At 37.2% G+C, this 13828-nt stretch overlaps 1 protein-coding gene and 1 long non-coding RNA gene across 2 annotated transcripts in view; one reads left to right on the forward strand and one right to left on the reverse strand.

The window, feature by feature from the left end:
* The window catches only part of SLC30A5 (solute carrier family 30 member 5), a 28914-nt gene extending 17257 nt beyond the window's left edge, over nt 1–11657 (reverse strand). The window contains exons 1-4 of the mRNA XM_017675900.3: nt 11194–11657; nt 3969–4091; nt 2754–2820; nt 1480–1565 (exon numbers count right to left, since the gene is read on the reverse strand). Coding sequence (XP_017531389.3) covers nt 1480–1565; nt 2754–2820; nt 3969–4091; nt 11194–11279 — 362 coding nt within the window. The 5' untranslated portion in view covers nt 11280–11657. The remainder of the gene's footprint in view (nt 1–1479; nt 1566–2753; nt 2821–3968; nt 4092–11193) is intronic.
* Nucleotides 5100–13828, forward strand: part of LOC118973849 (uncharacterized) — a 52167-nt gene continuing 43438 nt past the window's right edge. The window contains exon 1 of the long non-coding RNA XR_005063378.2: nt 5100–11169. This is a non-coding gene — a long non-coding RNA (uncharacterized lncRNA). The remainder of the gene's footprint in view (nt 11170–13828) is intronic.

The following is a 13828-nucleotide window of genomic DNA, read 5'->3' on the forward strand; positions in this document are numbered from 1 at the left end:
AGCAGAGTATACTAACCTAAAATAAGAGAGGGTATGAAACACCAAAGGAGTCTTTCTAATCAAGAAATTGCACGATGGTTTTAGAAAAAGAAAGACAGGGACAGTGCTGGCAGACAAGCTGGTGGTAGTGGGAGGTTGTTAAGCCAGGAATAAGATAACTAAATTAGAAGCCAAGTAAAAACTATTTTCCGTCTTGCTTTCCTATCCTAATACATAGTGACAGTGATTTAGCAACACAAAGATTACATTATATTTCCATGAATTAGAAATTTAAAATATTAGAGATGATAATAAATAATACCACCACTCATATTCAAGCATAAACTGAAAACTCTTTCCAAGCTGAGAAATTCCAGCCAGCTTTCCCCCTACTCCAGGATGCTGATGCTGTCACGGACAGGGATTTAATATTTGAAATTATGCATACTCTGCATCTGTCAACGTACAGGGTAAACTAGCCAAAGGGACCCAAACCCAGAGCTATTCTATTAGATGGGAGAAGGGAAAGGATTTTTCACAAAGCATTTTCCACCTATCACTTTCTACTCTGTTCACTCCACTATTCTGAGTGAGATTTATTTTTTATTAAGGTATCATTGACATACTCTCTTATGAAGGTTTCACATGAAGAACACTGTGGTTACTACATTCACCATTATCAAGTCCCCCCCATTCCCCACTGAAGTTACTTTCCGTAAGTGTAGATTCTTTAAAGCATCTTTCATCCTACTTCTTATCTCTCATTCTCATATTTCCCCTTATCAATGGCAAGGCACTTTGTCTTATAATTTTACTCAATAAGCAAAGACCATTCAGAGGAGGACAAATATTAACACAATGCTAGTGCACAGTTGCACATATTACTATTCCTATTGAATTAAGTGGTCTTTTAGTATTTTTGCCCCTGAACTGGCACATTTACATAAAAAGATTACTCTGTATAGATCTAGGGGAACGTGAAATGATAGTTAAGTTATCATTAATCTGATGATTGACACACTACTCCCAAGATACTTATTTACAACCATTATCTTTCCTTTTCTGTGTGTACTATTTCAGAGTCCCACTCCACTGGCAAAAAAGTGTTTTGCTCTCTTTTTTACTCATTGATTTTATTTAACCACTTAAGACCTTTTAGTTTATAAAGTCAGTTGCTAAAATAGATCACCAGTGAATGACAAAAAAGCCACTAATGCTAGAACTTTACTGAACCTATTCAGATTTTAGTAAAATATCTATGACAAATCATTAACAACATATTAATGGTATTCACCAGAACTAGTCCACAAACTGAACTGGTACTCTCTTTCTCTCACTCTATATATATGTATTTGTTGAGTTGTATCCAATGCTATAGCAGTGAAAGAAACATTTGTACAAAATTTGACACAAATATTTGACACAGAGTATAATGGAACAAAACTAATATTCAAAATGAAAAAATATAAATAAACATTCAAAATATGCATTTTTATTTACCTTAGTGGTCCACAAAGAGTGAGGCCAAAAAACCACAAGAGTGAAATGATACACCCGGCAACTGCATGTTTAAATATTTTGACCCACTATAAATAGAAACAAAAAATTAAAAATTTCATAGGTTTTGCTAAATATCTCAAAATCTTAAATAGAATACATATGGAAGGATAATAATGGTAACATTTAAGTATTTTAAAGGCTAAATAATTACATATTTGTAATTAAATAGACAATGTTAAGATTCCTGACTAAACCTTGATTTGCATGATAGTATTTTGTTTTCTACATTCTTGTTTGGTATTAGATCTTCAAATCTTTTTTTATGGAGTACAATTTTTTCTGTCTGTCTTTTCACTCGTTTCTCACTAGTCTGGCTAGGAACACTAAATGTTTTAATCTTTAAATTTTTTCCCATCATGAATCTTTACGGATCCAATTTTAAAAAGAAAAAAGATGGGGTTTGAATTACCAATTCTATGTTAAAAAATATTTTTGATCTCTAAAACAGAGACACTTAAATTTGTCATTCTAATAAAGAAAACCATGGCACAGAATTCTAAGTTGTGACATAAAGGAAACATGTAGTAGAGTAGAACTACTGTATGAAGAGGTGATAATGTGAGATGATTATGCAGAACACAGGACATTCCTGGTACATATTTTGAATTTCCGATACCTAAAGGGAATAATGATGATGATGATAACGGTGACAACTAATATATATTGCATAGCCATTATATGATAGGCACTATTTTAAGAATTTTAGAATACTAATTAATTTATTCTTCACAGATTAGGAAGGTATTATTATCTCCATTTAACAGGTGAGAAATTAAGGTAGAGAAATGAAGTAACTTGCTCAAAGTAAGAGTAAGACACACAGACAGAACATGAATTTGTTGACTCCAGGGACCTCATTTTTAACCCCCATGCTTTATTGGCCTCCTGATGACATTGGTACTAGGTCCTTGGGCATGTCTCCATGTCTAATTTGTGAATGTTTTAAAGTAAGGATCTTGTATTAAAGGAGATAATCACATGCATGCTTTAAAATTTTTGTACCCTCTCTTCATATTTAAACATTCCATTATCTTTGCATTTTATAGTTTACTCTTAAAGCCTCGGTTCTGAAAATATAAGACAAGAAAGGGCAAGTTAACTCTGGAAACATTAATTCTGCTGTGCACTTGAATGATTTGTTAAGTATTCCTGATAAGAAAAGAGCATCATCTCCTTGGAAACGGCTAGGAAAAAAGGATTCTGCAAAAACTCACCTGGTGTTTGGTAATACTTTTCCCAGAAGAAAATGGCTTTTGAAACAAAACCATAAAAAATGCAGTCCTGTGAATATTGAAGCATTAATATATTAACATTAATCAATCTTATATACAAGCTTTGGTTTTAAGACATTTGTTGTAAACAAATATACTAGAACTTGTTATCTGCTAAAGAAATTATGCTAAAGAACAATACATATTTTAACAAGGCTTCCACTGAAACATTTTGGGAATTCTTCATTTACAATTGCCTTCCGAACCAGTTCACAACTCACAAAAGAAAAGGAGTCTCAATATTTTTTCATGCTTTGAAATCCAAGGAGAACAATTCCTCTCCAAAATTCAAAAATAAAAAATCTTGAAATTATAGAAATGAAGAAAGTACTAATTATATGTCCCCACTTTTCATTCCCAAAAGTTACATAAAAATGCATACAACTGGTATTTAAAATTTTTTAGTTAAGAATCACTTTCCATAATTACTTTAATCCCAGGACTCTTTAAGAGAGATTTTTATCAACACAGAGGGTGGTCACCATCAATTTCAATGTCTAATGAATATTTAGTGAGATTTCTTACTATATGCATAATAATGTAAAATTTATCTTGTATAAATTATACTGTATAGAACACTATGAAGGGCATCATTTAGTGAACATAGCCCAGCATGGTTTAACTTAGAAAATAAGGAATATCAGTGCCAAGACAAGTCTCACTTAACATCTTATACATGCTGGAAGTTGTACTATACCAGTGGAATAGTCTGGGAATCTAGAGCCCTTGAGACCCTTTTATTTGCCCTTTTCACTCTTATTCTCATAGGTGTGTATACTGGAGCTTTTCAGAGGTTAGTTCATTTGAGATACTACAATAGATTAATGCTGAAGGAGAGAGGAGAATGCAGCTGTCTTTACTTAAATCAAACATTAAAAGAAAATTGCAAAAATCTCATTAACATAAACTAAAGTAATTGTCTATGTTTTGGCAAGCTATTAGAGTATAATAATCTTTTTTTTTTAAAATAAAAAACAGTCTCCTAATACCTCCAATGTTAGGTCATCCCATTTAAAAAAAATTACCAAATTCTTGTCAAGAGGGATAAATTGAAACATTTATTCTATGTAAAATTTTCTAGTGATACTATGGTGAAACAGGATTTTCACAGGAAAAGAAAAAAACTAAGTAAAAAAAAAAAGAACCACAGACACTTACCCAAGTTTTAATATAAAAATGAATTGAATAATGTGAACTGCTTTTAGGAGATCATATGATTCAAAAAGTCCCACAGCCTTCAAAAATTTAGTGAAACATAGTAACACAATATATTTTGTTAATCTGAAAAATAAAAGCAGAAACAAGTTTCAGTATTACTGAAATCACAAGAACTGTGCAATCTTTGTATTTTTCTTATTATACAATAGGGGTCGTTATAAAAACCATAGATATACACAAACAAAAAAATGAAACAAACAAAAATCCAAACAACTCATGATCCATATGATAACTACTATCAACGTTTCGGTAGACATACTTCTAGATTCTTTTCAATGTATATGAACATGTATGTAAAGACAACATATTAAAAAAAAAGGCCAAACTAAAAATAAAATATGTTCTTGGTTAATTGAGTTGCCTGTTTTGTAATCCTTTTAAAGTTAAACAATTATTCCAAACAAAGAGAATAAAAATTGGAATGAAAGTCTCTGGGATGAAACTAGAAGACCAGAGTCAGTGCCCTTGATTTGTCCCTCTGCTTTGTCTAGTGACTGCATGAAAAGGCCTGGTTGAAAAGTCATGTGACCTGACCTGCAGAGTCCGAAATGATTCAGGAATTTGAAGCACCTTGAGGAGGGTGTGGGGAGCTTAAAAGAGTTGGATCACTAAGGATGTCTTCAGGTAGTGAGATACCCAGATTCCTACCCAGCACAGCCAGGACAAGTGAGGCTTGGCCACTGGAGAGGTCTTGACAGACATAAGGCAGAAAGACAAGGAGATAAGGCGCTGGACTAAAATCAGAGAATAAAAGCAAGGTTCCCTTTTTAATCCTTACCCACTTCTTTTTTATATTTATTAAAGTATCATTGATATACAATCTTATGAAGGTTTCACATGAACACACTGTGGTTTCCACATTCACTCGTATTATCAAGTTCTCACCATGCCTCACTGTGGTCACTATCAGGATAGTAAGATGCTATGGAGTCATTACTTGTCTTCCCCGTACTGTGCTGCCTTCCCCGTGACCTACCTATACTGTGATTGCGAATTATAGTGCCCCTTAATCACCTTCTCCCACCCCACCCACCCTCTCCAGCCCCTCCTCCCCTTTGGTAACCACTAGTCCGTTCTCAGAATATGTGAATCTGCTGCCATTTTGTTTCTTCAGTTTTGTTTTGTTTTTATACTCCACAAATGAGTCAAGTCATTTCGTACTTGTCTTTCTCTGCCTGGCTTATTTCACTGAGCATAATACCTTCTAGCTCCATCCATGTTGTTGCAAATGGTCAGACTTCTTTTTATGGCTGAATAATATTCTTGTGTGTATGTACCACATCTTCTTTATCCATTCATCTATTGGTGGACACTCAGGTTGCTTCCGTATCTTGGCTATTGTAAATAGTGTTGCAATAAATATAGGGGTACATAAGTCTTTTTGATTCAGGCATCTTGTTTCCCTTGGATAAATTCCTAGGAGTGGAATGACTGGCTCAACGGTATTTCTCTTTTTAGTTTTTTGAGGAACCGCCATACTGCTTTCCACAATGGTTGAACTAATTTACATTCCCACCAGAAGTGTAGGAGGGTTCCTCTCTCTCTGTATCCTCGCTGGCATTTGTTATTCTTTGTCTTTTGGATGTTGGCCATTCTAACTGGTGTAGGTGATATCTTATTTATGGTGGTTTTAATTTGCATTTCCCTGATGATTAGTGATATGAAGCATCTTTTCATGTGCCTATTGGCCATCTGAATTTCTTCTTCGGAGAAGTGTCTGTTCAGATCCTCTGTCCACTTTTTAATCGGTTATTTGTTTTTTAGTTGTTGGGGCATGTGAGTTCTTTATATATTTTGGATGGTCACCCCTTAATGGATAAATCGTTTATGAATACATTCTCCCATACTATAGCATGTCTTTTTGTCCTGCTGGTGGTGTCCTTTGCTGTACAAAAGCTTTTTAGTTTGATGTAGTCCCACTTGTTCATTAATGATTTTGTTTCCCTTGCCCAAGATGTGTCTAGGAAAAAGTTGCTCATGTTTATGTTCAAGAGATTTTTGCCTATGTTTTCTTCTCTGGGTTTTATCCCTTCCCTTATCTTAACAGCCAAGTTGCTATCTCCCAGGAAGTGAACCCTTCTTTGGAGAAGTCCACTGGGATACAAAAGCCCCACAGAGGTCTTCCAACTAGCTTTTTAGATCTCACTCAACTATGAATGCCCAAACATGGCTAATTAATCCTTTAAGATAAGCCAGTGAGAGACCAAACAAAAACAAGAGAAATTTAAAAGATACAGAGATCATAGCGAATAGCAGAAACAAGAACTATAAATAATATTGAGACAAGAATATTGTATCTATGAAAAAATTAGTCTGCCATATAAAGAAAGGAAAAAGGAGCTCCTGAAGAGAAACTAGAAAATAGAGAAATGATTTCTGTTTGTCAGCCTAATAGTCTTCTTTGATAATTCACCTCTAGTAGTAAATAAAATTTTGTACATGAAACCCATGATTTATCTGCATATTATAAACATGAACTACTGTATTGATGTTTTATGTTATAAAATGTATACAAATCAGAAATTAAAAAGAATGAGATGAAAAGTTGAGAAATTCCTAATATTTCCTCCCCACCCTAATAGGTCTTGTCCAAGCCACTCAGGGAACCACTTTTTAAGTAACATCAAGCAGGTGTTAATACATTAAAGAGGAGGTGTAAGGGATGTCCACAGCCAGCACACTGTCAGAAATGAGAAGTCTCTATCAAGGTGAGAAAACATAGAAGTTTAAAGGAAATTTTAGTCAAATAGTAGTTAAGACAATTTGATATACAGTGGGAGTACCAATGAATGTAGGATGGTATAAAAATTGGTGAGTGAGAATCATGAAGTATCATGGCACTGCATTAACAAGAAAGAGTTAAGCTACATAAAACAGTAATCTGCCTAAGGTGGCATGGAAATACATATTTTAGAAAGCTTTCAATGCATTTATTAAACTATATTTCAGTCCTTGAAAGAATGAATTTCAGCAATTCCAATAAAAAGAGTTGAGCTAAAAATCCTTTGTTTATTCAGTTTCTAACACAGGGACTTGCATAATATGTGCTTAGCAAATGTTTACCAAATGAAAGAATGCCAACTTACAATTATACTTGTGTGATACAGTAATATCTAGTACAGTGACTTATATAGTGCAGTAATATAGTACGTAAGTGGCAGTCAAGCTTCTGGCAATTAAAACTATTAGCAACTAGGCCATGAATTCAATGAAAGAAAAGAATGAAATCAAATAGGGAAGCTAAAAACTTCAAGTCATTTCCTCCTTAACCTCTTAAGTATAAAAATAAGGCAGCAAGACAGAAATAAGGGCACAAAGAACACTCAACAAGCTAGGGAAGGAAAAAATTAAAGAACAGGAGAAATAGAGGTACACAAAAAATCATAGCCATCTAGGAATTCTTGATGGCAATAAAGAGCCTTGTATATATTCCACAGGGTGAGTTAACCACTCTTCAAATACTCCCTGTACACTTACTATGTGCCTGAAGCCATGTGTGGTCAATGAGACATAAAAGGGAAGTCTGACAGGAGGCTACAGATTGCACGTTCCTTCTGTCTGGGAAAAGGGTAAGATGCAGCTGGAACTACTTCTGCCTTCTTTCTGCTTTGAAGGGATGACTTTCATCTAAAATTTATCTTGACAGTGTTATCTATTTTATAACAAGCCTGAATATGAAAGCCAATAAATACACTTAAGAGTGGCAGAGAGCAGAGCCTAGATGGTATCACTGAGATGAACTACCTCTGGTTTCTTTTATGTAAGAATATATCCCTATTTGTTCAAGGCTCTCTTAGTTTGGTTACTTACAACTAAACACATTTCTAGGTGCTATTCAAGACTCTAAACGCCTATTAGAGACCCTGCCTCCAAGGAGTTAGAGGTCTAAGAAAGACAGGCAAGTAAACAAGTAGTAATGTGACTCAGGTAAGTAAGAGTTCTGAAAGAATAGATGTGGAAGAAACCAATTTTAAATAGAGAAGCAAAGGGCCATCTTCAGAGCTTGAGATGTGTAAGTATTTAAAAACTAAGTAGGAATAAGAAAGCCAGGAAAGGGAACGGGTATTTCTAAGCAGGGAGCAGCATATGCAAACTACTAGTACTTGGAAGGAGCCTTTGAAGAAGGGACTGTAATTAAGCTCAGTTCACCAGATGGTACACATCACGACCAGAAGTCGTCAAGGAAAAGGTAAGTTACACTTAATATATACTTTAAGAAGTTGTTTTAAGAAGATGGGCAATACGTAAAATTATTTCTAAGTAATTTTTGCTTAAAGTATTTATAAGACTTAAAAAGGTGGCACTTTAATGGCAAGATTTAGTCATATGTAACCATATAAGGACAATACTTCTTGATAACATTATTATTATGACCTTTCTGACACATATTTTCTTTATTCTTTTAATTTTTAAAAAACAGAGATTGCAGAAGTAACTCCTGAGCAGCTGGTTGTCATAAAAGTTTCAAGTAAATTCATTTCCAATTTCCTCCTCATAGGTGATCAATTTAGTACATCCTTCCAAACCTTTTCCTTTGCATCCCCATGTATGGACATATACATATTTTAGATACATTCACATATTCATTATTGTACAAATAATTTGATATTGCTATATGATTTTTCACATAATACATATTGAAGATCTTTTGTTATGAAATTAAGAAAATTGTTAACATTTAGTTAAAAGTTGATTATTTGATTTTTAAAGTCCCAATTAATAAAGTCTTCCGGTTGGTTAAAGATGAAAACACTAGCTAAGGCCAAATAATAACATATAAATAAGTGGACATTCCTAGCTAATATTGCTAGGGAAACAATTAGCAGCTTCATTTACTAAGGGGGAAAGATTGTGGCGGGTGGGGAGGCAGCGCAGTAAGGAGAGGGAGACTCTTAAATTCTTAAATAGAGGCAGTGGCCCTTGAGATCCTCTGAGAAAATCAGGGGGATCCAATCCAGCTTCCCAACTTATAAATCATTATTTGCCATTAACCAGTTTCATCAAAGGTGTCATGTCACTGGTCTTTTCTCTGAAGGGTTAGATCTCTGGTTCTCTAAACTTGGAGCGACTGAAATTTGGGTTTAGATTCAAACCTGCTTCTTGAGCTCTGCCCAAGCTCACAGTTCTCCAGTTAAAACACCAAAACCAGTGTGTATATTTAAGTTCAATTCATTCAATAAATCCTCAAAGTTTCTAATATCTAGAAGGCACTATGCATGGACTTTGGGATAACTGACTCCCAGTTATTAGGTGTGGGAAAATATACTTTTCTACATCTCAGTTTACTGATCTGTGAGACAAGGATACCACTAGTCAGTAGCACTGCTGTAAGGATTGAGATGTTGTACTCAAAGCACATGGAACACAGGAGGTGCTCAAGAAATGTTAGCTCTCACCCTCTACTCTTTCCTGCAAAAAGGACTTACAGAAGCCAAAACAAAACATTTAAAACAATTCATATTTGTAAATTCAGGCATAAAAACATCCACAATTAAAGGATTTGTCAATATTTGATTTTTCCATATGAAAGTCCATATCAAGGAAAACTCTTGCAACCTGTAATCTATCATACATTCAACCACTCCTGAATTGAATTTGAATTTGAATTTGCAATGAACTACAATAAACGTGCAGCTTTGCTAAGCATATACGTAAAACAAGTAAGATGGCAAAGGACTATCTACCACACCTACCAAAGAAAATAAGCTCTTGTGTAAAAAAAAAACTATTCTAAATAATTTCAAATTTATAGAAAAGCTGCAAGAATAGTATACTTAGATTCTACTTAAGGTATTGTCCCATTTGCCTTATTACCTCTCTTTCTAAATACAGAGATTTTTTTTCTGAGCCGCGTAAGAGCAAGTTATGTTTATCATGCTCCTTTATCCCTAAACACTTGTATTGCTTCAGAACATGGACATTCTCTTATAGAATCAGTAGTCATCAACCTCAGCAAGTTTACCATTTGTAAGTTTATTTTCTATGGTCCAACTTTTGTCAACTGTCTTAGCACTGTCCTTGGCAGCTTTTCCCTCTACTACCAAATCCAGACCAGAATCCCCTATTGCACTTAGTTGCCATGTCTCCTTACATAGTATCTGACATGCTGTTTACAAAATGAACATTGCTCAAAATAGATTATAAAAATTATACATATACTACAAAAATGCAGTTGATGTAAATTCTATTCCAGCATTTTGTCCTTTCCTTTTCACAAAAGTTGTTAGTAATGATGTTTTTACAGTTTCAAAGAATTTATCAAAGCACTCTTTAAATCTCAAAGGAAATATTCAAGAACAAGGAAAACTTAACCGCAATTAAAAATGAAGGCAATGGATATCAGTTCCAACCAAACGGTTGGGCCGTATTTTATGTGTATTGGGCACTACTTTGGAACTTAACAAGGCAGGTAAAGGAGGACACGCTGTACTTAACTCTTGGGGGTTAGGGGTATTGCAGGGGAGGATAAAGAGGAATTTTTGCTTTTTTACTCCATGAATTTCTGTACTGTTTTAATTTCTGACAGTGAGCAAGCACAGTTCTTACTTAATAATGAAGATAAATTAAAAAGACAAAGAAAACTGGATGACGGGCTGGATGTTTAATGTGCGGGGTTAAACTGAATATGGAAGTTCATCTGTTCTGCTTTGTTTCCTTCGTCTCAAGATAAGATAGTGGTATCTCCCCCTAACTAAATCAAGAAGACGTCGGAAAGGTTAAGCAGTGCCTATTTTAGGGAGAAAGAGCCAGCAGAATGTTCCCCAGAGATCAGAAAAAGCTCTCCTGTGAACTGCTGGCAGTGCCAAGGTTAACGGTCTGCCTCGAGAACCAGAAATTCACGCAGAACCTTCCTGAATTTTAAGAGCATTCTTTCAGCAGCGGGCAACAGAGGAGCCAATGAAAGCGAGGGGCGGTCTAGGAGTAGAGGGAGAGAGGACGCAGGGCTTTGGGGCGCGTGTGGACCAAGGAGGGCGACCCGGGCTGACAGCCGCACAGCAGGGACGCCCGGGCCCCGCGCACACCGCGGCTGCGGAGCGGCGGTCGGGGGAGAGTGTCCCGAGCCGCAGGACTGGTGGCTGCCGTGCAGACCGGCGAGCTGGCTAACCGACGAGCGCAGGAGCGGGAGAGCGCGGCTCTGGAGGTGGGAGCCGTATGGGTCCCTTACCGAGCGCTGGGCACGTCCACCGGCCCGAGGCTGCCGCCGCCGCCGCCGGGGCCGGCTAGCACGTCCCCGCCATATTTCTCCTCCATCCCGGGGCTCAGGAGCCGCCGCCGCTGCCCCCGCCGCGGGGTCTCCTCATGACTCGCCGCTGTAGCGGAGCAGCGGGCGCAGGCGCGTCACTCCCCCATGGCAGCGGTCCCGTCGGGTCCCCGCAGGCCCGCTTGCCGCCGCCGCCGTTGGCCCGGGCTCCGGCTCACGAGCACACGCACGTCGGGACTAGGCCGCGGGCAGTTCCGGCAGCGCCGGGTTCCCCGGAGGAGCACTGGAACGGACGCTGCCAGGCCACGTCACCGAGCCCAGCAACCCTCAATCCCGGAGGCGTGCCCAACACTGCGCCTGCGCGCAACAGACCGCTCGCCTTCCCCTTGCCATCTCTTAGGCTCCTCCCTCTGCGGGGTGACGGACGGATTCCTCGCGCGCGCTTACCTGTCCCTGCAGCGCCACCTATGGTCTGTCAGGGATAGAGTCTGTCTTGTAGCCCGGAGGGAGAGGGTGTAAAAAATGCACCTGTGGTTAAGCAGAATACAGTATCTTTAAATTATGGTTGCTAAACTGTGCTACTTAATCCTGGCACATCAGTAAAACTAGTCTAGGTAGGAGCAGACTTTATTTAAGATTGTTTTTCTGTTGCGACAAAGTTAGCAGTGTGGGCTCCTGTGTCTTGGATTGAATCCTAACTGTGCCACTTAATAGTGTCACTTGGACTTTCTGTAACTCAATACTCAATCTGTAAAATAGGAATAGGAATATCTATATAATAGGGTTTCTGGGAGGATTATATGTGTTACTATGTGAAAAGTGTCTAGAATAATGAATGGTATATAGTAATAAATGCTGGCTATTATTAGTGCTCATAAGGAAATCTGAGGACTAGGATTTGGAGATGAAATGGGGTTTGGAGCAATTGTAAATTAGGATTAGTTTACAATACCCTACTTAATTTGAGTATATATAAAGACTCTTAGTAACATATAAAAGAAGAAGAGTTACAGTCTCTGCCTCTTGGGCCTCATAATCTACTGTGGAAAATATTTTGGAGTTTGAAACCAAGTCCTGAATGGCAAAATTACACATTAAAGGCACAAATGCTAAGGGTTTCCCAAATGAGGTGTGATATAGGTGTAATCAGAAAAGACTCACTGATAAGCAGAAACTGACCTAGAACTTGGAAAAAAAGGTTTTGGATATGGGAGAAAAGCATCGTGGGAAGACCCACCTTATGTGTAGAAGGCAGAAGAAGGCATGGATTTTAGGAGGTAAAAACTATTATTTTCCTTTTTGAGGCAAATAAGAGAGCAAAGATACAATTCTCCATCAATTATATTGGGATTTTAAGTTCAGGGTGTTTCATAGCATTGTTTGTTTATCGAATTTGTACAAAAGTGTCCATATCTCCGCCTGGGTCTGGTGATGACCGCTGGCCCGGAGTCGGGTGGATAAATGACATTCTCGCTTCACTTTGTCCAAGTGACCTTTTTGTAGCAATTTTTTTGGTAGCATTTTCTTTGTAGAATTCTTATTTTCTAATTGGAATGGTAACTAACTAGTGTGTTTTTCTAGAGCTAGTTCCATTCCTTTGGAGCTCAGAGAACTAGGTGAATCAACATGTACAAATTGAGATTAACTTTCATCCAAGTGGAGCTTGAACTCACTTGGTATTTCTGATTTGGTTATAATGATGAAACTTTTCTTTTGGGCCAATATAAATACATTCCCTACAACTATTTTTTTGGTGGAAGGAAAAGCACCTCTGTTTTTTTCCTCTTACTCACTTCTCAGACCATTCCAGCCTGGCTTTTGCATTCACTGTTCCTCTGAAGCAGCTCTCTCATGGATATTTTTCAGCCGAGTATTATCTCACCTCTCTGTAACTTCCCACAAACTTGCTCTCACATTCCTTTTTTAAAAAAAATTCATTATTTATTTTTATTGAGATATAGTTGATGCACAATGCTATATTAGTTGCAGATGTACAACATAGTGCTGCAACAATTACATTACTACATGCTCACGGTAACAAGTGTAGTAACCATCTGCCAACATACATTATTACAATATTATTGGTTATATTCCCTTCATTGTTCTTCTATCCCCAAGACTAATTTATTTTTATTTTTACTTAATTATTTATTTTTAAAATTAAGGTGTCATTGATATGCAATCACATGAGCAACATTGTGGTTACTAGAATCCCCCCATTATCAAGTCCCTACCACATACCCAATTATAGTCACTGTCCATCAGCATAGTAAGATGCTATAGAGTCACTACTTGTCTTCTCTATGCTATACTGCCTTCCCCCATGACCCCTACATTATGTGTGCTAATCACAATGCCCCTTATTCCCCTTATCCCTCCCTTCCCACGCATCCTCCCCGGTCCCTTTCCCTTTGGTAACTGTTAGTTCATCTTGGGTTCTGTGAGTCTGCTGCTGTTTTGTTCCTTCAGTTTTTGCTTTGCTGTTATACTCCACAGATGAGTGAAATCCTTTGGTACTTGTCTTTCTCTGCCTGATTTATTTCACTAAGCATAATACACACTAACTCCATCCATGTTGTTGCAAATGGTAGGATTTGTT

This window comes from Manis javanica, chromosome 1 (assembly GCF_040802235.1).
Source record: "Manis javanica isolate MJ-LG chromosome 1, MJ_LKY, whole genome shotgun sequence".
NCBI classification, from domain to species: domain Eukaryota; kingdom Metazoa; phylum Chordata; class Mammalia; order Pholidota; family Manidae; genus Manis; species Manis javanica.